Source organism: Microcebus murinus, chromosome 5, assembly GCF_040939455.1.
Source record: "Microcebus murinus isolate Inina chromosome 5, M.murinus_Inina_mat1.0, whole genome shotgun sequence".
Lineage (NCBI taxonomy): Eukaryota > Metazoa > Chordata > Mammalia > Primates > Cheirogaleidae > Microcebus > Microcebus murinus.
The window spans coordinates 80,335,319-80,360,860 of record NC_134108.1 but is presented as its reverse complement, the minus strand read 5'-3'; the positions used below and the strand labels follow the sequence as shown (position 1 = coordinate 80,360,860).

The window sequence follows — 25,542 nt, the reverse complement described above, 5'->3', positions numbered from 1 at the left end:
TTTTTAATTCTTCCTACTGCTGAGAATAATGATTAGGACCCAGAAGACCACAATTCTGAGATGACTGAGGTCTACCTGTTTGAATAGCCTGGTTCTCTGTCTTAGTTATGGTTCATCTTCTGCCTTTTTGTTTTCAAACTTGTTCATAAGTCATAGGTTTAGAATAAAACTGCACTGTTATTAAGAGAAATCTGTAAACAGCCACTCTATAGTGACCTTATAACAGAAGAGTGCTCATATTACACGGTGGCAACTATGAAAGAGGCAACTCTTAGTTATATTATAATAAAGCTAGAATGTGTAGCATTAGCTGAGCATTTGGAAAATTTTATACCAACAAATAATAGATTTAATATCAAATGGGCACCTTAAACATTTAAAAGTTATTGCTTTAGAAATCATGGATTTCATTTTTATTTTTAGTTTATAAGAAAAAGATATATTTTTAGATTAAAGAGGGAATACAGAAAGATACTTAATTTGATAATTTATTGATGATCTTCTATGTATACTTCCCATAATTTGCACTAAATTTAGCATTTTATTTTTGGGTCGATACTAAAAAAAAACTTGTAAACACTATAGTGTGCTTTGGTTTCAATAAGAACTGAGATGATAATGATATTTCTACAATAATAATACAAATAGCTAATGTGTATTTAGAATTTATTAAATACCTGTCACTGGGGTAAGCGTTTTACATATGCTACCTCATTTAATCCTCACAAATGTGTGAGATAGGTATTATTTTTATCCCTGATCTTCATATGAAGAATTGAGGCTCAGAGAGGTTAAGTAGATGCTTAAGTTCGCTCATCTAGTAAGCAGCGTGCCTAAGGTTTGGAAACTAGTGTTTCCCCAGAGTCTGAGCTCTTAACCACCAGGTATCTGTAAAGAGAAAATCTTTGACATAGACTAATTTGAGATGCCAAAAGGCTACAGGAAGGACAGGAAGGAAAGGCCCCCACCCCTGCCTGCCCCAGCAAATGCATGAGTATAGCTTGTGTGTGGTTCTTTTGAAGTTAAAGTGGCAGATACCACAGTCCCCTGCATAGGGAAGGGTTCACTCCCAGCATCAGTCATCCAGGAAAGAGGAGGTCTTGTGTAAGAGAAAGAGAGTATTTGGGCACCAGACTAGATAAGAAGAAAAGTTTTGTCTTGGGTGTTTGGATAGTGGCTGTGCTAAGATAACAATGACTCTCACCACTGTACTCTTCCTGCCTCCTGGGACAGAGGACGAATTTAAAAGGCATCTATGGTGGACAACAAGTTAAGGAAAAATTTTATATATATATATATATTTTTTTTTTTTTTTTTGAGACAGAGTCTCGCTTTGTTGCCCAGGCTAGAGTGAGTGCCGTGGCGTCAGCCTAGCTCACAGCAACCTCAAACTCCTGGGCTCAAGCGATCCTCCTGCCTCAGCCTCTCGAGTAGCTGGGACTACAGGCATGCGCCACCATGCCCGGCTAATTATTTTTTTATATATATTTCTAGTTGGCCAATTAATTTCTTTCCATTTGTAGTAGAGACAGGGTCTCGCTCTTGCTCAGGCTGGTTTTGAACTCCTGACCTTGAGCAATCCGCCCGCCTCGGCCTCCCAGAGTGCTAGGATTACAGGTGTGAGCCACCTCGGCCGGCCAGAAAAATTAGATCTTGTTAAACTGAAAAATTGAGTTTGATGCCATGTCCTACATCTATTTACTGCAGTAAAGTTACGTTTCAGTGTTCACGCTGTGTCAAAGAGATGCTCCAGCGATACCAAGGGAAGGGTCAGCTGGTCATGTTTGGACTGAGCATTACAAGGAACTCAGCATTTCCCCTCCCTTTTCATACTTTGGGTGAAAGAATAAGATTTTGCCTAAGGGAGGGTGAATCTCGTGGGAAAATATTAAAGCTTCAAGGTCAGATCACCTCATGCCCTGAGGATATTCTCCTTTCATGGCCAAACAGAGAAAATCTGTTTTCCTTTCTTTTTCTTTTTAAAGGAAGGAGGCACTCTCCCCACAACATTTCCAAAGTATTTCCTCTGCTAGTCCTGCATTCTTTCCGTGGTCCTGAGTTATAGCACTGAAGGCCACCATTAAACGCAAATGTTATCAAAGCACCTTAGTCAACATCTAGCCCAGCTCAGTTAAATGGCACCAACTTCCACCCAGTTGCTGAAGCCAAAATCTTAGAGTTATTCTTGATTCCCTCATCCTTTCATGCACTTCTTCATTAAGATGCGTTCAATCCACCCTAAAGCATCCCAACCATGCCCTCTTGTTTCCATCATCAGCACCTCTCCCCTGAGCTGCTGCTTGGTCCAGCTCCTTCCACACTTGCACCCTTGTTATTTATTTATTTACTTATTTACTTAATTCAGGATATTATGGGGGTACAAACATTTTGGTTACATGTAATGTGTTTGCCTCACCCAAGCCAGGGTACAAGCGTGCCCTTCCCCCTATAGCATGCTCTGCTTCCATTAGCTGTGGGTTTACCCCCAGCACCCTGCCACCTGACTGGCACCCATTGAGCATTACTACCATGTGAGCACCTTAGTGTTGGGAAGTTAGTACCAATTTGATGGTGAGCACATGTGGTGCTTGTTTTTCCATCCTTATGATACCTCACTTTGAAGGATGGGCTCAAGCTCTATCCAAGATAATATAAGAGGTGCTAGTTCGCCATTGTTTTTTTGTAGTTGAGTAGTATTCCATGGTATACGTATACCACATTTTATTAATCCACTCATGTATTGATGGGTACTTTGGTCATTTCCACATCTTTGAAATTGTTATTTTTTTTAAATTTTTTTTTATTTTAGCGAATTATGGGGCTACAAGTGTTAAGGTTACGTATATTGCCCATGCCCCTTCTCCCCCCTTGAGTCAGAGCTTCAAGCATGTCCATCCCCCAAATGTTGCACATCTTACTCGTTGGGTTTGTGTATACCCATCCCCTTCTCCCCCCTCCTACCTGCTCGACACCCGATAAATGTTATTCCTATAGGTCCACTTAGGTGTTGATCTGTTAACACCAATTTGCTGGTGAGTACATGTGGTGCTTGTTTTTCCATTCTGTTACTTTTAATATTACCTCTTCAGAGAAGTCTCCTCCACCCTCCCCATGAAAGTGGCTCAGTTGCTCACATCATTGCTGTTTGTTCCTCCTGCTAGAAAGGAGGCATCATGAGAGCCAGCACCAGATCTTCTTGGCTCCTGTCACTGTAGTATACTTGAGGCTGAGAAATGTGCTGACACCTTGGAGGGTCTCTCTGAATACTGGTGAAAGGAGAAATAAACACTTGTTATTAGCCATTATGATTCCATTCAGTTCACATTATCTCCAACCACTAACTGAAGCTCCGAGGACATATAGGACTCAGGGAAGGTTTTCACTGGGCATGGGGAGGATAGGAGATGGCGGTAATCAAATTACATCTGGCTCACACTTAATGTAGCTGGCCCTATAGAATGACAATAGATATTAATAGTAAGGATTCTAAAGTTAATTGTTTCCACCTTAGAACTCGCTACAACATAGTCTAAACTACAGTTGTTAATTCACTGTTGGAACGCATCAGTCAGGTTTGGCTACAGGGGCATGGGGTAAAAGCAAATAACTCCCTAATATCTCAGTGCTTTAAAACTTGGAGTGGATTGCTTACGATATGCAGTCATCACCTCTGCTTATCGTGAGTGGGGCCTCAGTGACCCACCCGATGGAGGAGCTACCATCTGGAACTTCCAGGTGTCTATGCCAAAAAAAAAAAAAAAAGAAAAGAAAAAGAGAGTGGAATGAATTACATACTAGCTCTTAAGGCTTCCACCCAGACGCCACACCACCCAGAAGTGACACAGGTCACTTCCGTCCACATCTTATTGGTTTGACCATGTCACCATTTATATTCATTTAGGTGGGCAAATGCAAGGAGAACCAGAACAGCACCAAATGACTACCGTCAGCCATCTGGTCAACAAACATTCAGTCCTCTTTTCTTCCCACACCATATGTACATCCACTGCCTCCCTGAGGTAGAAAACGCTAAAGAGCCATTCGATCGCAGCATCAGGCAGATCCAGTGGGATTGCTCATGATCCAGAGATTCGTGAACTATAAAGCCAAGTTACCTGCTCCTATATGCCTGATATATGATGGTAAAGCAAGAACAGTAGAACTTAAGGAACATTCCTATTCAGAAAGGGAAAGAGGCCGGGCGCGGTGGCTCACACCTGTAATCCTAGCACTCTGGGAGGCCGAGGCGGGTTGATTGCTCAAGGTCGGGAGTTTGAGACCAGCCTGAGCAAGAGCAACACCCTGTCTCTACTAAAAATAGAAAGAAATTAATTGGCCAACTAAAAATATACAGAAAAAATTAGCCGGGCATGGTGGCGCATGCCTGTAGTCGCAGCTACTCGGGAGGCTGAGACAGTAGGATTGCCTGAGCCCAGGAGTTTGAGGTTGCTGTGAGCTAGGCTGATGCCATGGCACTCTAGCCTGGGCAACAGAGTGAGACTCTGTCCAAAAAAAAAAAAAAAAAAAAAGAAAAAGAAAGGGAAAGAAAAGGAGACACAAGGTAATCACTGACCCACAGACACTATAAGAACCTGCTGGGCAGAAGTGATAGTCCCTAGTTGATGGGCAACATTACTTGATTCTGCCCAAATTCTCCAATTAAGGAATGATGAGAAGCTTTTCTACATTTGGGCCACAGAAGACTGGTTCCCCTGATAAGTCAATCTCTTTGTCAGTGAAGGCTTATTTCTTCTTTGCCAGTATATCTTTCTTAACCATGTAGTGTATAAAGTTTCTGAGTTGATTATTCTCTGTTTGCCCCATCAAATATATTACCTTTTTACCTTATTCTGTGCCCCAGGAGCTGACCACCATGGACTGCATTATCCAGGCTTCCTTTTTCTCTGGATTTTTGTTGGTTGGGTCTGTGGGAGATAGAAGTTGAAGGGCAGGATTTAAGAGAGAGGTTGCAATATTAATCCCTATCCTAAAGCTCCCTTCCACAGCCTTGCCATAATCCTTGCAGTGGCTGCTTTGCTCTGTGGGGTCCCAGCTTCTGTCTGATGATCTTTCTTCTATGGTTCCATACCTCACCAGGAACCCACCACACAGTGCTGTACCTTTGTCCTTTAGGCCTAGGTGTGGTTTCTTGTGGTTGCTAGTTCCTGAGTCCCTCATCATCCCTAATGGATACCCTAACACTAACATGCTTTTGTAAACTGCCTCTTTATTAAATTTTCTCAGTTAAATGATTTGTGTGTGTCATCTGCTTTCTGCAAAACTGAGTAATGCAAACTCGTCTCTAGTTGATTCCAACAGCTAGATGTGTCAGTGGACACATGAAGCCATTTTTGACATATATCTTAGATTTGCCATATTTCTATGCTTCTTTTGATCCTATGCATCTCTCTTCCCTGTGACTTAATTATGAAAACTTTGAGCTCTGTGATATCTGGTCCAATTGAAAACATTTACTCTTTTCTTTCTGAAACACCTTATTGCTTTCAGTGGTGTAATGGTCACCCCCTTTGTGTTGGTTTGTTAGGACTGCCAAAATGACATTTCTCAGACTATGTGTGTAAACAACAGAAATTTATATTCTCACAGTTTTGGAGGCTGAAAGTCTAAGATCAAGGTGCCAGCAGGTTTGGTTTCTCCTGTGCCATCTCTCCTTGGCTTGCAGATGGCTGCCTTCTTGCTATGTCCTCATACAGCTTTTTCTCTGTGTGTGGATTCTTGGTGTGTTAAAGTCCTCCACCAAAACAGAACTAATAAAAGATTGATTTATCTATCTTTTGTGGGGCATTGGGTCAGGTGCTGATGGAGGCTGGTAAGTCCTGTGATCTGCAGGCTGCAGACCCAGGAAAGCTGGCAGTATAATTCAATCCAAGTACAAAGGCCTAAGAACCGGGAAAGCTGATGATGTAAATCCCAGTCCTGGGCAGAAGATGAGATGAGATGTCCCAGCTCAGGCAACGAGACAGGAAAAAAAAAGGGTTGAATTCCTCCTTCCTCTGCCTCTTGTTCTACTCAGGCTCTCAACAAACTGAATGATATCCAACCACCCAGGTAAGGGCAATGGCAATCAACCTTGCTGAGTTCACTGATTCAAGTGCTAACCTTCTCCAGAAGCACATGCACACAGGCACAGACACACCCAGAAACAATGTTTAATCTGGTCACTTTGTGGCTCACTCAAGTTGGCACATAAAATTAATTCTCACACCTGGTGCTTCTCTCTCTCCTTATTAGAACACTTGCTGTTTTGGATTAGGGCTCCATCCTAGCAGCTTTATCTTTAACTTAATTATCCCTTTAAAGGTTGTATCTCCAAATAGGATTACATTCTGAATTACTGGGGGTTAGAACTTTGACATATGAATTTTGAGGAGTATACAAATCATCCCATAACATCTTTGATACGACCCTTGTCAAAAGGCAGAATTTCAGTCGGCCTTTGCCTCAAAGTCTTTGGTTTTATCTTTTATTTGCTGAAGAGATGAAGTGGCCTTTGCCAATCCTACTACAGCTTCCCAAATTCCTGGACACTTCCTATTTTCTTTTGCTGATGTTTGCACACTACTTGATTGTTTCTGAAGTCGTCTCCTTCTATGGTACCCTATCAAATACAGTCATGTATCACTTAACGATGGCATGGGATAGGTTCTGAAAAATGCATCATTTTTCATACTTCTGCAAACATCATACAGTGTAACTACACAAACCCAGATGGTCTAGCTTACTACACAGCCTATTGCTCCAAGGCAGCAAATCTGCACAGCATGTTACCGTACTGAATACTGTAGGCAAGTGCAACACAATGGTAAGAATTTGTGCATCTAAACATAGAAAAAGTACAGTAAAAATATAGTATTATAATCTTATGAGATCACCATTGTGTATGCGGTTCATTATTGACTAAAACATTGCTATGTGGTGCATGACTGTATAGTTATGATCGATATATATCACTAACACTGTTTTTCAATCTTTTTCTCTAGGGCTTCATTTTCTGCCTTCCATGTTACCACAGGTGATGGTTTTACCGAGAGTTTAGCTACGACAGATCACCATCATTCTAGTCTCCAGTGGTAGTTTGCTTGCCATCCACTGCCCAGCCCTCAGCCACCGCCATATATTTTAGGCTTATTGGCTGTGGTAGCACTCATGTCTCAGCACCCATTTCTGTATCATTCAAGATAAGGGTTTTGCTGCCATAAAAATACAGATTCACTTCTCGCTTATGTCCACCAAGTCTACAACGGGTCTCTGGTAGTCACTCAGGCACCCAAACTGATGGAGAGCCACTGCCCTGAATGTGCCCATGTGCCACGCCAGAGGGATAAGACAGCCACTGCGTCTTAAAACCTCTCCTCAGGTGTGACACGCATCACCTTTTCTTATAGGTCACTGAGCAAAGTGAATCACTTGGGTGCTTTTAACTTAAAGGGAACAGGAAAATACAGCCTTACCATATGCTTGAGGAGAGAATCTGAAATGATTACCGCACAGCATCCACCCTCAATAATTGGTATTTAGTTCTAGAAATTGAGGGGGAAAATGGAAGGAAACAAACATTTAGGATCATCTGTGGCATAAACTGTGGGTCCATGACAGTATTTTTGTTTTCCAGACACTGTGCCACTATGTCTCCCTTCACATATACACAAACAGCCATCTCATTCCCTAATGCCACAGAATTGTGTATTCGACTCTGTAAGTGTCGGCTGTCTATTGTGTGTCATTTGGCAATTTCCATATCTTTTCTTTCTTGCTACTAAAGAAGTCCAAAAAGCTGTATACATAAGAGTCAGGTGGAACTCTCTCATGCTTTATTATTCTTGTGTTATGTAGGATACGTATCTTATTACCTTCCAAATGCATTTTAAAGTGGAGTCACATTTAAATTTGTCATTTTCACAAAGCAAGAAAGAGAGTATTTATTATCATGCACTGCCAAACAGACTGGCAGATGCCACTAACAAATGGTAAAAAATTCTTTTATGGCTCATTATTTCCATAAAGACATACTATTTTTCAGTTAGCATTTCTGAAAAAGAACACAAACCCAACTATAAATGACAAAAGAATATGGGGACCGTCAAACCCCAAGCGCAGCATGTCATTAGGAAGTTAGTGAATAAGTGAAGTTAGTCACAATACTTTGCATTCTGAAAAGGATTCATTATCCAGGGTTCCAATTAAAGTAGTTTCCAGTCTGAAATAGACGTGTCTGTAACAGGAATCACTAACATTAGGTTAAAAATGAAACCAGGTACACAGTATACAGTGGAAAAGTATGCATAAAATTAGATTGTTTTGATTAGATACACAGCCTTTTCTTAGAAACTTCTCTGGGAATAAATTATTTTGCTTAAAATCCTTTCCCTCCGATTATTCCATCTTTTTTCTCCGACTCCAAGTGACTTTTCTGAGATACAAATCTAATCTTGTCATTCTCCCACTTGAAAGTAGTCTAGATGGAGCTAGGTTGCCATCAGGAAAGAGTCTCGGCTTCTTAGCTCCTCAAGCTTAACATCTTTACTTCTCGAGACCATTCTGTCAGTGCCTGCTCTGATCTGAATGTTTGCTTCCCCGCCCCCCCCTTGCCCCCACAATTCGTATGTTGAAACTCTAACCCCCAAGGTGATGCTATTAAGAGATGAGATGAGGCCGGGCGTGGTGGCTCACGCCTGTAATCCTAGCACTCTGGGAGGCCGAGGTGGACAGATTGCTCGAGGTCAGGAGTTCAAAACCAGCCTGAGCAACAGCAAGACCTCCATCTCTACTATAAATAGAAAGAAAATTAATTGGCCAACTAATATATATAGAAAAAATTAGCCAGGCATGGTGGTGCATGCCTGTAGTCCCAGCTACTTGGGAAGCTGAGGCAGTAGGATTGCTTGAGCCCAGGAGTTTGAGGTTGCTGTGAGCTAGGCTGACGCCACAGCACTCACTCTAGCCTGGGCAACAAAATGAGACTCTGTCTCAAAAAAAAAAAGAAAAACTTAAGAGATGAGAAGATTAGGTCATGAAAGCAGAGCCTCCTGAACGGTATTAGTGCCCTTTTAAAAGAGACTCGACAGAGCTCGTTTGCCCTTTCCACTGTGCGAGGACGGAGAGAAAGTGCCGCCAATGACCCAAACATCTTTGCTTTCACCAGACACCAAATCTGCCAGGGCCTTTGTCGTGAATTTACCAGACTCTAGCACCATGAAAAATATGTTTCTGTTGTTCATAGGTTACTCAGTTTAGGGCATTTTGTTATGGCAGCCCAGACAGATAAAGACAATGTCCCTCTGCATACAGTGGTGCCCCAGCCGTCGAGCTGCCTTCCATGTTCCAGCTCCTCCCTTCACTTTGCTGGTCTCTCAAAGCTCCACTTCCATGTTCCCTCTGCTCAGAAGTCCCCTTCGTTTTTAACTCCTCTAGGCCCCCCCCCTGCCACCTATAATACATTTACTATTTATTATTGGGGTGAGTAATTTACAAGTTTCTCCCCATTCCTAGATTTGGGGATAGCAATTGTGTCTTAAAAAGAAAATGTGTGTTTGTTTATATCCCATCCCATTTTCACAAAGTCTCCAAGGTGGACAGAGTCCTACTCATTTCTCTGGTTGCTTTTGTATCCTAAGAGAACTAGGTATTTTTTTTCCCCTCATTTAACTTAGGTTATGGCATTCAATAAGGTTATAGTGCATATCTGTTACAGAGAAGAAATTGGTTATTTTAATTTTTTCATAATTTGTAAAGGGTTGTAAGGATTTTCTGCTAAGGTGGCAGAAAGGTCATCGAGATTAAGCCCCTGGAGAAAGGAGTAAGTTTATTTTTTGACATATAGGTTTGCAGTATTTTGTTTTCCAAATGAATGATAACCATTCCATGAAAATGCTCTTTCTAAACAGCACAACTTATAGAGTGATGATATTTCCTGTCAAAATGTCTCTTGAGTATTATATAGAATGCTCACGAGGTGCCCAGGTTGTTATATGATTCATTCTGGTATGCACAGTGGGGAGCAAATGAAGGTAGGGAGGGTGCACCATTAAACTATGCAGATAGTATAGGTGGGTATATTAACACTGTATTTATTAAAGTTAATTTGAAGTCCTTAGTGGACCATGACATTGTCAGTGCCATTCTAAATACTTCTGCTTTCCTCTACCTGCTTCCTACATTCTCCCATGATTTACAGGTTTCTGAATGCTTTTCTGATTTCTTTTTATAGTTCTCAATAAATTTAATGAAAGAAATTTATCTGACCAAATTTTTGAAAAATAAGCCTGGCCTGGCCTTCCCTTCCCTTGTTCTTCTGCATTTGCAACATGATTATTCTCTGAGTGCTTTTTTTCTTCATGTCATATGTTTGCCATGAGCTCTGACTGCCACTTGCCTTCCTGGCTGTGGGCTCATGGGGTATGCTCCACTCTTTTGGGTGTGGAACTCTCTGGATTCCTGACCATGTGGTCCCCCACCTCACTGGTACTCCTGGTTTCAGCATGTTTTTGGTCTCACCACCACCAAATGCCTTTGATCTCCTTCCATATCTTTTCAGAGATCCCTGTCCTAATATACTGATTTATTGTGCAATCTTGGGTAATTCATTTAACCTTTCCATTTCTTAGTTTTCTCATCTTACAAACATAAACTTAGAAAATCCCAAAACTGTCTTCACACAGCTTGTGAGAATCAAGTAAGATAAAGCTCATGAAAACACTTTGTTAAGTACAAAGTGCTAAACTAATATAAGCTATTATTTTTATTGCAATGTTATTTTCACTGAAATGTCGTTTCTGGATGCCATTGTTTATGTACAGAGCTATAGGATTTTAAAAGTATTGACTGTTCATTTGATAGATTAGCATATAGGTGAGGAAGAAAACAATGATAACTATTGTTATTAACTTTATACCATATGCCAAGTGCTGGGCTGTGTGCTTTCTATATGTTATCTAATTTAATCTTTACATCTACTCTGCAACGTAGGTTCTATTATCTCCATTTTACAGTTGAACAAACAAAGACTCAGAGACATAAAATAACTTATCCAGGAATATATAGTTTGTAAGTCACAGAGTAAGAGAGTGTATTTATTTCAGTTTTATTCTAGAGCTGTGATATTCAACACATGCTCTCTTTGAGATGCCTATATGCTCCAAATGGGTTTTGCGTTTTCTCTGGTCTTCCCATACCAGTCTGTTTCCACCCTAGGCACTCCTTACCATGTGACACTCACGGTGCAGTAGGCAGACTCTGAGGTGGTTCCTGCTGAGCCCTACCTCCTGGTCTTGACATTGTGCACTCTCCTCTCCTCCAGTGTGGGCTGGGCTTAGTCACTTTTGTCTAATGAATACAATACAGCAAAGGTGATAAGGTTACCTCTTCTGAAATTAGTGTACGAAAGACCGTGACTTCTGTCTTGCTGGCATTCTCTTGCTCTCTCCTGCTTGTTCAATGAACCCAGCTGCCATATTGTGAGTTGCCCTATGGAAAAGCCCACATGGCAGGGAACTGATGGCAGCCTCTGACAACAGCTGCCAAGGATTTGAGTCCTGCCAGCAAGTAGTGAATGAGTGTGGAATCAGATCTTATCCCCACTGAATCTTGAGATAACTGTAGACTCAACTGATAACCTTGATTTTATCCTGTGAGAGACCATGAGCTAGAGGGCCCAGCTAAGCTATACCTAGATTCCTGAGCCACAAAATTGTGAGATAATTAATGTTTTGTTTTTTTAAAAAAACACTACATTATAGGGTTGTTTGTTAAGTAGCAATAGAAAACCAACACAAATGGTGTGTCCTAAGAAACATTATTGCTAGAGGTTTGCTGTACAAATGACTGGTGATTGAGGAAATGAACTCTGACATGCCCAACTTTCTCACCTACTATTAGCAAAAGCTAATAAGAGGTGAAATTGGAACTTATGTCACATGGAGTCCGAAGCATCACTCCCTTTGTCATGCTGCTGGAGAGGGGCCTTTCATGGGGAATGAGGTTGGAAAGGCTGTTGTTTTGATGCCCAATATACAAAAACAGGTAATAAAACAGGTAATAATATCATATCTAAATATAAATTGGTAGGAAAGACTTCAGGGACCACAAGTCTTAAAGGTTTCATCAAATATAAACAGGTAAGTTAACCCTTGCTCCAATTGGGCATATAGCTACTATGACCCAAGGCAGAGGATTTTTTATGAAAACAATCACATAGTAAATTTTTTTGGCATTGCAGGCCATAAAAAATCTTTGTTGTATATTCTTCTTTGTATTTTTAAATAAACCTTTAAAAATATAAAAGCTTTCTTAGCTCGGAGGTCTCATAAAAACAAGCTGTGGGCCAGATTTGGCCCAGGCTGCAGTTTGCCAGCCCTGACTAAAGAGTCAAGGCAGCCCTCAAAAACCATGGATGGAACCAAGTGTGGTTCTCTATGGGATTCCAAGAGGGAATTAAGTTCTATTGTCCTAAGGCATCCATTGCATATAATGAACCAACTTCTCTGCAGTGGATCTAGAATGCTATTTGCTATGTAGATACTTGGGAAAGTTGAGTAAATAACACTCAAAACATTGTCGTGTTCTGTGGTCCAGATGACAAGTGCTGGTTGGGAAAGGCTAGTGGCACACATACGCCTATACTTATTCATTCACTAATCATTAAACAGCACAAACTATGTGCTCAGTATCATATTATGTACTGTAAAATTATCTCAAAACTTCATACCAAGTGGATTGTAAGCAATTATGAAAATAATTTGAAGTCATGCTCTAGTGGAAACAATATAATGATCTTAATAACTATTTCTTTTTCACTTATGTAATATCCTTGCTACAGGATGAGAGCATTTCCCTCCCTTCGCAGGGCTGTGATCTGTGCTATGCAGACCTATTGATAGCTGTCTGAGAAATAATAAGACCCCCTAGCAATATATATCCGTAGGCAATTCTGGGTTAGACCTAATCCCTGCCCTCCCACCAACTATGTGACTTACAACAATTACTTAACCTCTTTGAGATCCCATCTAACCACAAAATAAAAGAAATAATAATACTTATTTCAATCGATTTTTGTGTGAATTTAAATGAGACAAAACATGAAATGCACTCAGGAGTAATGCTTAATAAGTAGCAAAAGTTCAACAGAAGTACAGGCATATATATCTTGTTTTATTGTACTTTGTTTTATTGCACTTCGCAAATACTGTGCTTTTTACAAATTGAACAACTGTGACAACTCTGTGTTGTTCAAGTCTATTGGTGCCATTTTTCCAACAGCATGTGCTCACTTGGTGTCTCTGTGACACATTTCGGTAATTCTTACAATATTTCAAAGTTTTTCATCATTATTATATCTGTTGTAATGATCTGCGATCAGTGATCCTTCATGTTAGCATTGCAATTATTTTTGGGGTGCCACGAACCCCACCCATATAAGACAGTGAATACATTTGATTAACGTTGTGTGTGTTCTGACTGCTCCACTGACGGGGTTTTCCCGTCTTTCTCCCTATCCTCAGGCCTCCCTATTGCCTAAAACACAAGAATATTGAAATTATTCAAGGCCAATTAATAACCCTACAATGGCCTTGAAATGTTCAAGTGAAAGGAGAGCTGTACATCTCTCACTTTAAATCAAAAGCTAGAAATGATTAAACTTAGTGAGAGAGGCATATCAAAGCCAAGGTATGCTGAAAGCCAGACTTCTTGTGCCAGTTAGCCAAGTTGTGAATGCAAACAAAAAGTTCTTGAACAAAATTAAAAGTACTACTCCAGTGAACACAAAAATTATAAGAAAGTGAAACAGTCTTATTGCTGAAACGGAGAAAGTTTTAATGGTCTTGATAGAAGATTAAACCAGCCACAACATCACAGCATCATTCCTTAAGCTAAAGCCTAATCCAGAGCTAGGCCCTAAATCTCTTTAATTTTATGAAGGCTGAGAGGAAGTGAGGAAGTTGCAGAAGAATAGTTTGAAGCTAGCAGAGATGGTTCATGAGGTTTAAGGCAAGAAGCGATCTCCATAACATAAAAGTGTAAGGTTAAGCAGTAAGTGCGGATATAGAATCTGCAATAAGTTACCTAGAAAAATCTAGCTAAGATAATTGATGAAGGTGGTTACAATAAACCCATACATTTTCAACGGATATAAAACAGCCTTCTATTTGAAGAAGTTGCCATCTAGGACTTTCATAGCTAGAGCCTGGTTTCAAAGCATCAAAAGACAGTCTGACTCTCTTGTTAAGGGCTAATGCAGCTGGTGATTTGAAGTTGAAGCCAATGCTTATTTACTATTCCAAAAATCCTTAAGGTTCTTAAGAATTATGCTAAATCTGATTGCTTATGTTTTATAAATAGAACAACAAAGTCTGGATGACAGCACATCTGTTTATAACATGATTTACTGAATATTTTAAGCTCACTGTTGAGACCTACCGCTCAGAAAAGAAAGATTCCTTTCAAAATGTTAGTGCTCACTGGCAATGTACTTAGTCACCTAAGAGCTCTGATGAAGATGTGCAAGGAGATTAGTGTTGCTTTCATGCCTGCTGACATAACATGCATTCTGCAGCTCATAGATCAGGGAGTAATTTTGAATTTAAAGCATTATCATTTAAGAAATACATTTTCTAGGCTATGGCTACCACAGATAGTGATTCCTCTGATGGATTTGGGCAAAGAAAATTGAAAATCTTTGGGAAATAATTTACCATTCTAGATGCCATTAAGAACATTTGTAATTCATGGGAGGAAGTCAAAATGTCAACATTAACAGGAGTTTGGAAGAAGTTAACTCCAGTCCTCATGGATACTGTTGAGGGTTTAATACATCAGTGGAGGAAGTAACTGCAAATGTGATGGAAATAGTAAGAGAACTATAATTAGAAGTGGAGCCTGAAGATGGGACTGAATTGCTGCAATCTCATGACCAAACTTGAATGGATGAGGGGTTGCTACTTATGGAGGGGACAAAGAAAGTCATTTCCTGAGACAGAATCTACTCTTGGTGAAGATCCTGTGAACAATGTTGAAATGACAATAAAGGATTTAGAGTATTACACAAACTTACTTGATAAAGCAGTGACAGGGTTTGAAAGCATGGACTTTAATTTTAAAAGAAGTTCTACTGTGGGTAAAATGTTATCAAACAGCATCACACACTACAGAGAAATATTTTGGGAAAGGGAAGAGTTAAGCAATATGGCAAACTTCATTGTTGTCTCATTTTAAGAAATTGCCACAGCCACTTCAACCTTGAGCAATCACCAACCTGATCAGTCAGCAGCCAAGGCAAGACCCTCTGTCAGCAAAAAGATTACAACTTGCTGAAGGCTCAGATCATTGCTAGCATTTTTAGCAATAAATTATTTTTAATTAAAGTATGTACATTGTCTTTTTAGATGTAATGTTATTGTAGACACACATGTGTGTGTTTATATACACATATATTTTTATATGTGTTATATAAATATATTTGTATATACATATTTGTGTTTATATATACATATATATTTTTGTGTGTGTGTATATATATACACATATATATTTATATATACATATATTTGTCATGAGATTGCAGCAATTCAGTCCCATCTTCAGGCTCCACTTCTAATTATAGTTCTCTTACTATTTCCATCACATTTGCAGTTACTTCCTCCACTGACGTATTAAGAGTATAGTGTAAACATAACTTTTACAACCACTGGGAAACCAAAAGATTTGTGTGACTTGCATTATTGCTGTGGTCTGGGACTGAACCCACAATATCTCCAAGGTATGCCTTGCAATTATTACTATTTTCAAGCTAGCTCCATTGATATCGGGAGCATCAGATATATGCTCTTAGCCTTTTAAGAAGTCAGATCCAATTACCACAGTTGTTTATTTTCTATGAGATATACCGAAAAAAGGAAACAACTGCAGTTTTGTCCAATTGCATTGGCTTTCTCAGAGAACTGGGCCCAGCTATGGAGGACAAAAATTACCCAAAAGGGAATCTACAAATCTTGAAAATATTTTATTTTAGAATAGTTTGATTTTTTCTCAATGCAATAAATTGTCGGCAATGGGATGGAGAAGAAGGGTAGGGGAGGCATCCCACTTCAGCAAATTTCTGATTTTTAATTTATGTTTTTGTTCCTTTTGAGAGAATCTCTCCTGCAGAAAAATGACACGCACTCTTCTAGATTCTGAAGTAAGAATACCAGAACCAACTTTTAGTGAACTCTTGCACTGCACTAGGCTCTGCACATTTAATGCTCATACAGCCCTTGGTCAAGGTCTTGCCCAAGGTCACCTGGTTGGTATATCAGTAGCTCAGGTAGGTTTACTTCAGAGCTCAGCTCACACTTCCAGTGTTCTGCTATAGTGCTGTACAGTAGAAAGATTTTCTGAGCCACATATGCAATTTTAAATTTCCCTGTATTCACACTTAAAAAAGGAAACAGAAATAGGTGCAACAAATTTTAACAATACATTTTATTTAACCAAAATATCTAAAATACTACCATTTTAATATGTAATCAATATAAAATTTTTAATGAGACATTTTATATTCCATTTTTACACACTTCATTTTTAAGTTTGGTGTGTACTTAAAGCTTATGTATACCTCAATTTGGACTAGTCATATTTCAAGCGTTTAATAGCCACATGGTGCTAGTGGCTTCCACACTGGAGAGCACAACTCTAATATCTGCTCAGCTAAAGCTACTTGAGTTTCTATTTATAGCTGTATGTTTACATGATCTTTATTCTTTTTGTTTTGGTAGCTTCTAAAATGGAGAGACTATGAGTACTAAAACTGAAAGTAAGTTTGAAAAAAAAAAGGAAGAAAAATTCAATATTAATTTTGTCATTGTTTAGAAATTTCTATTAATACCTATGGAAGCTAATGTTCTTAAGTGTCATCCATCAGATTTCTGAAATATTTTTAGTTCAACTGCATGCCCATTTAAGAACATAAGGTTCATTTACCATATTTCTCCCTTGGCCAAGCAGAAATCTAAAAATAAACTCTTAAGTTCTTAGGTTTGACCTAAGTCTTTATATAAATATCCGTTTGCAGTTGTTATTTTAGCAAAAGAAAAATTCAATCCCTTTAGTCTATTGGTTGTAAAAACTTTAGGAAGCTGATTTCTCTCTTGAACACTTCCTTCCTCTAAACCACATACAAATGGGGGGAGGGTGGAAGGGGGAAAATGAGGAGGCAAAAATTAGCTTTTATTTTGGTTTCTTTTTCCCACAAAAGGACAAAAGAGACAAGCCCCACCCCAACAACATTCTTTTGTCATTTCCCTTCCCACTGCCAAATTTTAAAGGATGATTAGTGTATGAAAAATTGGTCCCTTAATATAAAGCTTAACTCCGTAAACCCCATAGAACTTCAGTCTGAGAAGTAACATCCAACTACCAAGTTTGGAAGTGCGCTGTGGGAACTTACATGTCACATATACATACCCCCATCTGTATCTCAGCCAGTGTTTCTCCCAGCACTTGATAAACAGACGATAACAATAGACAGGGCTTGAAGTAAATTTATTTTAATTAATTGGAGGAAAGTCAAGACAAGTTTCGTGTTCACTATTTTAAAAGAAAAGTGGTTTATTATTTCCAAATATATTAATGGAAACACTTAAGAGAAATATTTCACTGAGAAAGGAATGATCTGGGCGGAAGGAATGACCTAAAGAGGTGGTAGAAACTACAGGAAATTAAAAGGCTGATTAGATTCTAGGGGTTCCTCCTTGAACCTGTTCAAATGAAAATTTACTATGCACAAAATGTAAAAATTAAACATAAAAAGAAAAAGAAAATAATATTTGTATAATTTTGGTCAAGGAAAAGACTTTAAGGTAGCTAGGAAACAGGATGAAAATATGGTTATATTTAACTCAATTAGAATGAATGAATATATATGTATATACACACAAAATCATGCATCACTTAACACAGGCATGCATTCTGAGACATGCTTTGTTAGGCGATTTCATTGTGCAAATGTTATAAAGTGTACTAACACAAACCTAAGTGGTATATATAGTCTACTGTATGCTTAGTCTATACAGTATATAGGCTATTGCTCCTAGGTTGCAAACCTGTACAACATACTACTGTACTGAATACTGTAGGCAATTGTAACACAATGGCATTGTGTATATGAACATATTTCAGTATAGAGAAAGCACTTACAGTGCACATTATCTGCACACACTTATAACTTTGACTCAAATTGTACAAAAGTAATGCATGTAACCAAAATACATATACCCCCATACAATTCTGAAATTAAAAAAATTAAAAACATCTCTAAAAGACGTTTTTGGGAAAATTAGAAAAATTTGACTATAGAGAATTACTGTTACTTTTTTAGGTAGGAAATGGTACTGTGGTTATGTAGAAAAATATTCTTTTCTTTAAATATATACTGAAATGAATTGCCATGATATCTGTAATTTATTTTGAAATACTTGAGCAAAATGGGGAATATGGAAAATATTTTCAAAAGAAAAAGTACAGTAAAAATCCAGTATTATAATCTTATGTGACCACCATTGTATAAGAGATGCATCATTGACCAAAATGTCATTATTTGGTGCATGACTCCGTGTGTGTGTATTTAAATACATGCCTTATACGAAACAATGGATTGGAGAAAATATATGCAATCAAAATGCCATCAGAATAAGTTACATTTCTAATATACAAATGGCTACTAATAAAAGGAAGTTGTAAATAAAAAAAAGTAGGCAACAAATATTTTCTTTTTCACTAGTGAATCAGGGAAAATATACAAAAATTAGATGGAAGTTTTCATCTATCAGCAAAGCTCAACTTAAAAAAAAGGTAGCGCCATCCAATACTAGCAAAGTAGGCCTTTCTACATAGCTACTGGGAGTGTGAGTTGCTCAAACCTTTTATGAAATTAATCTGGCAATAGCTATTACAATTCAAAACATCATACACTTTTAGCAATCTTAATTTGGGAACCTTTCCAAGAGAAATTAAATTACCAGTGCATAAACACCAGTGTATTACAGAATTTATTATAGACTTTTTAAGGTAGTAAAAACCTAAAAACAAAGTGAATGTCCACTAAAAGGGGAATGGTTGAATAAATCACAGTGTGACCACAATATGAAATATTATATATCTACTAAAAGTGATGATATTTATATGCTTTATCTGGGAAGGTTAGTTATGAGTGCCAGAACTCTGAGATTCTCTTGGCTTTCCTCAAATCACAGTCTGGGGAAGAAAGGAGTGGGACTTCCTCTTGGTGCTGCAGGAGCCACGCCCACCATGGCTCCCCCCACCCCCACCCCATACACAGACATTTTTCTCTTAGTGCCCAGCAGCTATGACTGGCACTTCAAGCCTGTGTTGCAGCTTCCTCGGTGGTGGGAAAGGAGGTCTTCTTTCATCATTTTCCCAGTGGGGGGCTGCTGTCACTGTGTGGTTTGTGGGACAACAAGAAAGGCACCCAGGAAGTCTGTCCCAGTCTGGCCCAAGAGAGCCTGTTGTGCTGTGGTCTAAGAGGAAAATCTAGCTACACACTTGGCTTGGTTCCCTCCCACCTCTGCCCCTAATATCTTCTGCTTTCAGTCAAGCTGAGTACCTGGCATTGATTAAATACCCAAATCTATTCCTTTCATCTCATGCTTTTAAAAAGCTTTTGCACAGCCAAGAAAACTATCATTAGAGCGAATAGACAACCTACAGAATGGGAGAAAATATTTGCTTTCTACACATCCAATAAAGGGCTGATAACAAGAATCTATACAGAACTTAAGAAAATCAACAAGAAAAAAATCAAACAACCCCATCAATAAATGGGCAAAGGATTTGAACAGAAACTTTTCAAAAGAAGACAGACTAATGGCCAGCAAACATTTAAAAAAGTGCTCAACTTCTCTGATCATCAGTGAAATGCAAATCAAAACTACAATGAGATACCATGTAACTCCAGTGAGAATGGCCCTTATCAAAAAGTCCCAAAACAACAAATGCTGGCTTGGATGTGGAGAGATTGGAACACTCTTACACTGCTGGTGGGACTGCAAATTAGTACAATCCCTGTGGAAAGTAATTTTGAGATACTTCAAAGAGCTAAAAATAGAAATACCATTTGATCCAGCAATCCCACTACCAGGCATCTATTCAAAGGAAAAAAAGACATTCTATAATAAAGACATCCACACTCAAACGTTTATAGCAGCACAATTCACAATTGCAAAGATTTGGAAACAACCCAAGTGCCCATCATTACATGAGTGGGTTAATAAAATGTGGTATATGTATACTATGGAGTACTATTCAGCTACAAAAAACAATGGTAAACTAACACCTCTTGTATTATCCTGGATAGAGATTGAGCCCATCCTTTGAAATGAGGTATCACAAGGACAGAAAAACATACACCAATGTACTCGCCATCAAATTGGTACTAACTGATCAACACTAAGGTTTTCAGATGATAGTAATACTCAGTGGGTGCTAATCAGGTAGGGGGGTGGGCTGGGTAAACCCACAACTAATGGAAGCAGAGTGCACTGTATAGGGGAAGGACATGCTTGTAGCCCTGGCTTGGGCGAGGCAAACACATTACATGTCACTGAAATGTGTGTACCCCCATAATATCCTGAATTAAAAATTTAAAAAAAGCATTAAACCAATTATTGTATTTTTACAAATAGCTTTAATATTAATGGATATTAGATTATCATGATGGTACACACATTTCAGTTACATGTAATGTGTTTGCCTATAAATCTTATAGTTATTTATAAGATAGTAAAAGTACAAAATAACATCATAATTTTAAAAAATGGTTGGAAGTTCAATAAGTACATCATCTGGTATTACTTGGTTAAAATGCTCAGAGAATTTGTACCTGAAAAATGGGAAGTGTGATTGAAAAAAAAAAAAAGAGGATTCTAAGTAAATGTAGTAGACATCATAGAGATTTCCATTGATTGATTGCTACCAATAAATGTTAATGCTAGGTATCTTTGCTTAAAACATTTTAGCAAAGCATCGTTTTTAACTGTGTGTAGGTTATATAAAATCATATTCACTGTATCTTCATATATATATATATTAAAATTTAAAGTGATGTTAACCAACTCAATAATTTCCCTTAGGCAATCAACTTAACTTTAAATAACATTTGGTGGCTTCAAATCAGATTCTTCCTTTTAGGACATTGATTTGTCACCATTCCAAAGAATGTGATGCTGACTTTGAAGGTAGTTCCAAAAGAGGAGTTTTCAAAAATATCTGGACAACAGTAATATCAATCAGATTAACCCACAGCCTCTCAAGATGACTACTCCAACGGAAACAACAGTCATTTGATGCACAAATTCTGGCACATTTGTTAAAAATGAGTAACACTATTTTATAACCAGACTTGAGAGAGAGAGTAATAAAAAGTAGTTGAAGCAATTTAGGAGTGCGGAAGCTTCCACCCCTCCTGGTTGTCTCGTGGTGAAGCATCCAAAGTTCGAATGGTTCTCTGCTGTTAAAAATCTCCATTTTCCTGGCATTGTTCCACAATACTGCGGCCTGTGTTTCTTTTTTTCATTTATTTCTATGCTTACATTTTCAGGACAGCAGCTAAATTCTTTTATGGGTTCATTTTCACCTCATTCGAAACAGAATATTTTAGACAAAAATCTCCTCTAATTTTATTATACTTCACAGTGGCTCCCTTCTTGAGAGTTAATTACAGTTTCACGGCAGATAATGTTTTTCAATAAAGATTGAAATGAATACTTTTCCAGGTTCCCACTGGGGGTTGCTATATCCACAACTCCAGAGGTAGGTTTGCCTTGCTGTTTTCAAATGACCTGCACCATACCACTCCTCCCAGCACACACAAATGGCACGCCCTGGGCCTGTGGGATGCAGCAGCTTTGTCATGTCTACTGTTACTTGATGTGCTATACATTTAAATCTTTAAAGCTTGAGATCTAAAGGGAAGCTTGTGCATAGCTGTTATTATAGAGTTCTAAATGCTATGTCTACCGTGTTTTAAAAGTAATTTTTATGTCTAATGTAATTTTTAACTAATTTGTATTTGCTATTTTTTGGAGATGTATGCCATTTGTGAAATATGAAGCTAGAAGAAGATACTGATATTTATTTTCAAAAAGATACATTGAGGAAGGCAAACGCTGAAGCACAGATGTCAATCACAGAGTCAGGTGACTTCTTCATAGATTGGTTCTGATGAAAACGTGCATGGTGTTTAGAGAATTTCTGTCCAAGCAAAGCCTTTTGATTAGCTACTACTGTCACAGAGACAGTGTTTAGAAGTGTCCGTTTTGATTCCTGACAGTCCCCAGGTTTCCTGGCAGTTGGCCTAGATGAATACTTCACTGATGACTATGAGCTAGGGACAGGGATCGTTTTGGGCCAAAGGTGATAACTGCTTTGGTCTTTCTCCTTCGTGTGTCTTTCCTGCTGCAGTAGCCCTGGGGCTCAGGGCCCCAAATGGTGTTGCTCCAAGGTAGAGGTATGCTTCCCAGCAGGCATCATCAGATTGGGATGTGAGCTGAGCTAAAATGAAATCTTTATTGGGTTATACTGGTGAGAGTTGAGGGTCAATTTGTGGTCATTATGGTCTAGCCCATCCTAACTAATATGACAATGTTGATGGCATTGTTAGGGACTATAGAACAATTTCATCCTGGGAAATCTATGTAATCCTTTAATTCTCCATCTTTAGATATTGTTCTGTAGTGTGTTTCGCTCCAGAGATTTATTAAATTATCGGAGAAATGAATACATAGCTATTGGATGTACTACACATTTCCACATTTTCAAAGAATCATGGTGGACTAAAATACCCAGCTTTATGAATTATATGACAGACAATTAATTCACTTTACTATATATCGTAGATTCTAAGCTGTACTTTACTTCACATTTTAACTCTTTAACATTTGGATGCATCTTACACAAGATAGCATCTTAGATTTGATGAAATATTTCATTTTTGATCATTTGGAAGCATTTTTAGATCTTCTATAACCTTCAGGTTACTATTACATAAATAAGTAATTATTGATCTGTAATTACGCTTGTTAATAGAGTGCCTGCCATGGTCCTCCTCAGTTGCAGCTCCCATCTTAAAGTTATTTCTTATACATACTGTTTTGAACCTACTGTCCCGAGTAACTGCTCATTCTTTGGAATTCTGGCACTATTACATATTCTATTTTTCCCCATGCCTTTCACTGGGGACTTTGTCCTCAGCATGGCTTTCCCAGCTACAACTTTTAGGTCCCCACAGCATTGTTCTCAGCATCCGTTCCATGGAAGATTCAGCTTCCTCCCTCTTCTCCACTGTCTCCTCTGACTCCAGACTCCAGCTTTGGACTCAGGGGCCACCCCCTGTGCACTCCCCCAGGCCTCTCATCCCAACTCTCCTGCTACATTTATCCAGGCCCCACATTTATTCAACATAAAAACCACAGTGGAGTGAGGGAGAAGGTAGTAACAGCAATAAATTGCAAAAACCATCATTGCCTTCTTTGCCAATGTTAAGGTTAATAATCAAACATCATAATACACTGAAAAGTCTAGGAATATTTAGATTATTAAGCAATTTTCACAATTACTGGCCTTTCCAGAGGGTCCAGAATTCCCAAGTAAACAGAGTTTGAAAAATCTTGTTCATGAATCTATTATTAACAAATAGGTAACTTTTAACTTGCCACACATAGCTTTATAGATGAGGTTAAAGTGCCTGGGAACCACCAGCTGATACTCTGAGATTCTGTAGGAAAGTATTACTTCCTAAAGGTAATTTTTCCCTAGAGAACTAGGATTATTTTCAATAATTTATCTTTTTGAAGATACTATGGTGGTAATTATTTTCCTTTGTGAAAATAAATTGAAGTTGGTTAACAAAAATTCTAAATATCTGCCAATAAAAGAATAGTTAAAGCACATTATTTTTAGACTGTATAATGCAATAAATCTATTAAAGTGAAAACTAGAAAGAGAATGTTGATACATGGAAAATAAGCATGAAATAATAGTAAAAGAAAGAACAGAGCACAGAATTTTCTATACTTGCAGATTAAAATCACAGACATAGTTCCAGTGTGAGGACTTTAGCTGTGTAGCTGCTTTGAATTCAGGTTATCAAAGTATTTTTTATTTTTTAGATGGACTGATTAGGGAGGGTGTGCTTCTGGGAATTCTATTTCCAGGAGAACTTGAATAGCTTTCCCAGAACAGGCAATAGTTAACATATTGGAGTTCATGGCTGAATCCCAATTACTGAGATTCAAAATAAATATGGGACATGGGAGGAGGGAGAAGGCACACGGGCTGTGTATGTTGCCACGGGGAAGTTCACCAAAGAGACAGGAGGGAGGGCTGTGACACACAAGCTTGGTGCAGAGACACTGATAGATGTTGGGGTTAGGGTTGAGGCCAGGGGGCAAAGGTAGGGTCATTTTGAGTAATATTTAGTAAATGTCACTTAGATTTTCTTCAAACCCAACCTCTTCCATGGCCTTTTCCCATTTTCAAGCACTTGTACCAAGTTCAGAGTGAAGCTGAAAAAGGAAAAGTCACATAAATAAGCTGAACAATGTATGTACGTGTGTGTGTGTGTGTGTAATATAAAGAAAGTAAAAACTTCCTGTTTTGTGGTCTAAAAAGGAAGTTTTTAATAATGTTAAGAGAGGAGCATTTTCCTATTCAGAGCAGTAACGATTGGTATAGAAGTAGGGCCAGCCTCATATCTATTGCAGAGACTCAAGGTATGGTCAGAACAGATGCAATTGGTATGGAGAAAGGAACGTAACAGCCATTTGGTGGTACGTGGTTTCCGAATTAAATGGAGAAAACCTATTTCTCCACTGCATCTTTACTGTGTATTAGCTGCATGTGATCTAGGGAAATGTGAATTATGTAAGCACATAAAAATTGCATAGAAGATGTTGAATAAGACTGTTCTCAAAATCCTGGGAACTTTGAGAGTACTTTGAAGTTGCAGACTGTATACTTCAGTCATTAAAAACTTGGGCTTTAGAACAAGACTGTCTGGGTTTGAATCCTGGTTGTCCCACTTTCTGATATGAACTTTAGCAGATTTCAGAAACTTCTTTGTTTTGGAATTCCTTCATCTGTAAAATGGGATTGTCATGAGGTTAAATGAGTTAATACATATAACGTGATAAAAATGGTTTCTGGTATGTAAATTTTAGCTGTGAGGTCATGATAATAATTGTGATGATGATAATATTAGGACTCAAAGCTGATCAAATAAAGGCTAGTACATGACCCATATTTTAAAGAAAATACCCAGCAATTTTATCTAGGCACTGCTAGAGCTCATTTAGAGGTGTCTGGCCTTGTAAGCTCCAGAACTGACCTTGTAAACTCCAGCTACCACCTTAAAACTCTTTGTGTTCTTCCATAGACATAGGTATAGTAATTAGGATGCCTCTGGGTACTGGAGCAGAACACAGAACAGGCTTAATGCGACAGTGGTTTATTTGTTACATAAAATTCACATGTGTG

The 25,542-nt window shown here is 38.5% G+C and overlaps 1 protein-coding gene across 1 annotated transcript in view; it reads right to left on the bottom strand.

Annotated features, from left to right (window-relative positions):
• LOC105863333 (uncharacterized) overlaps window positions 1-25,542 on the bottom strand; it is a 150,866-nt gene that overhangs the window by 55,896 nt on the left and 69,428 nt on the right. Inside the window, exon 3 of the mRNA XM_076003578.1 lies at window positions 3,653-3,739. Coding sequence (XP_075859693.1) covers window positions 3,653-3,739 — 87 coding nt within the window. The remainder of the gene's footprint in view (window positions 1-3,652; window positions 3,740-25,542) is intronic.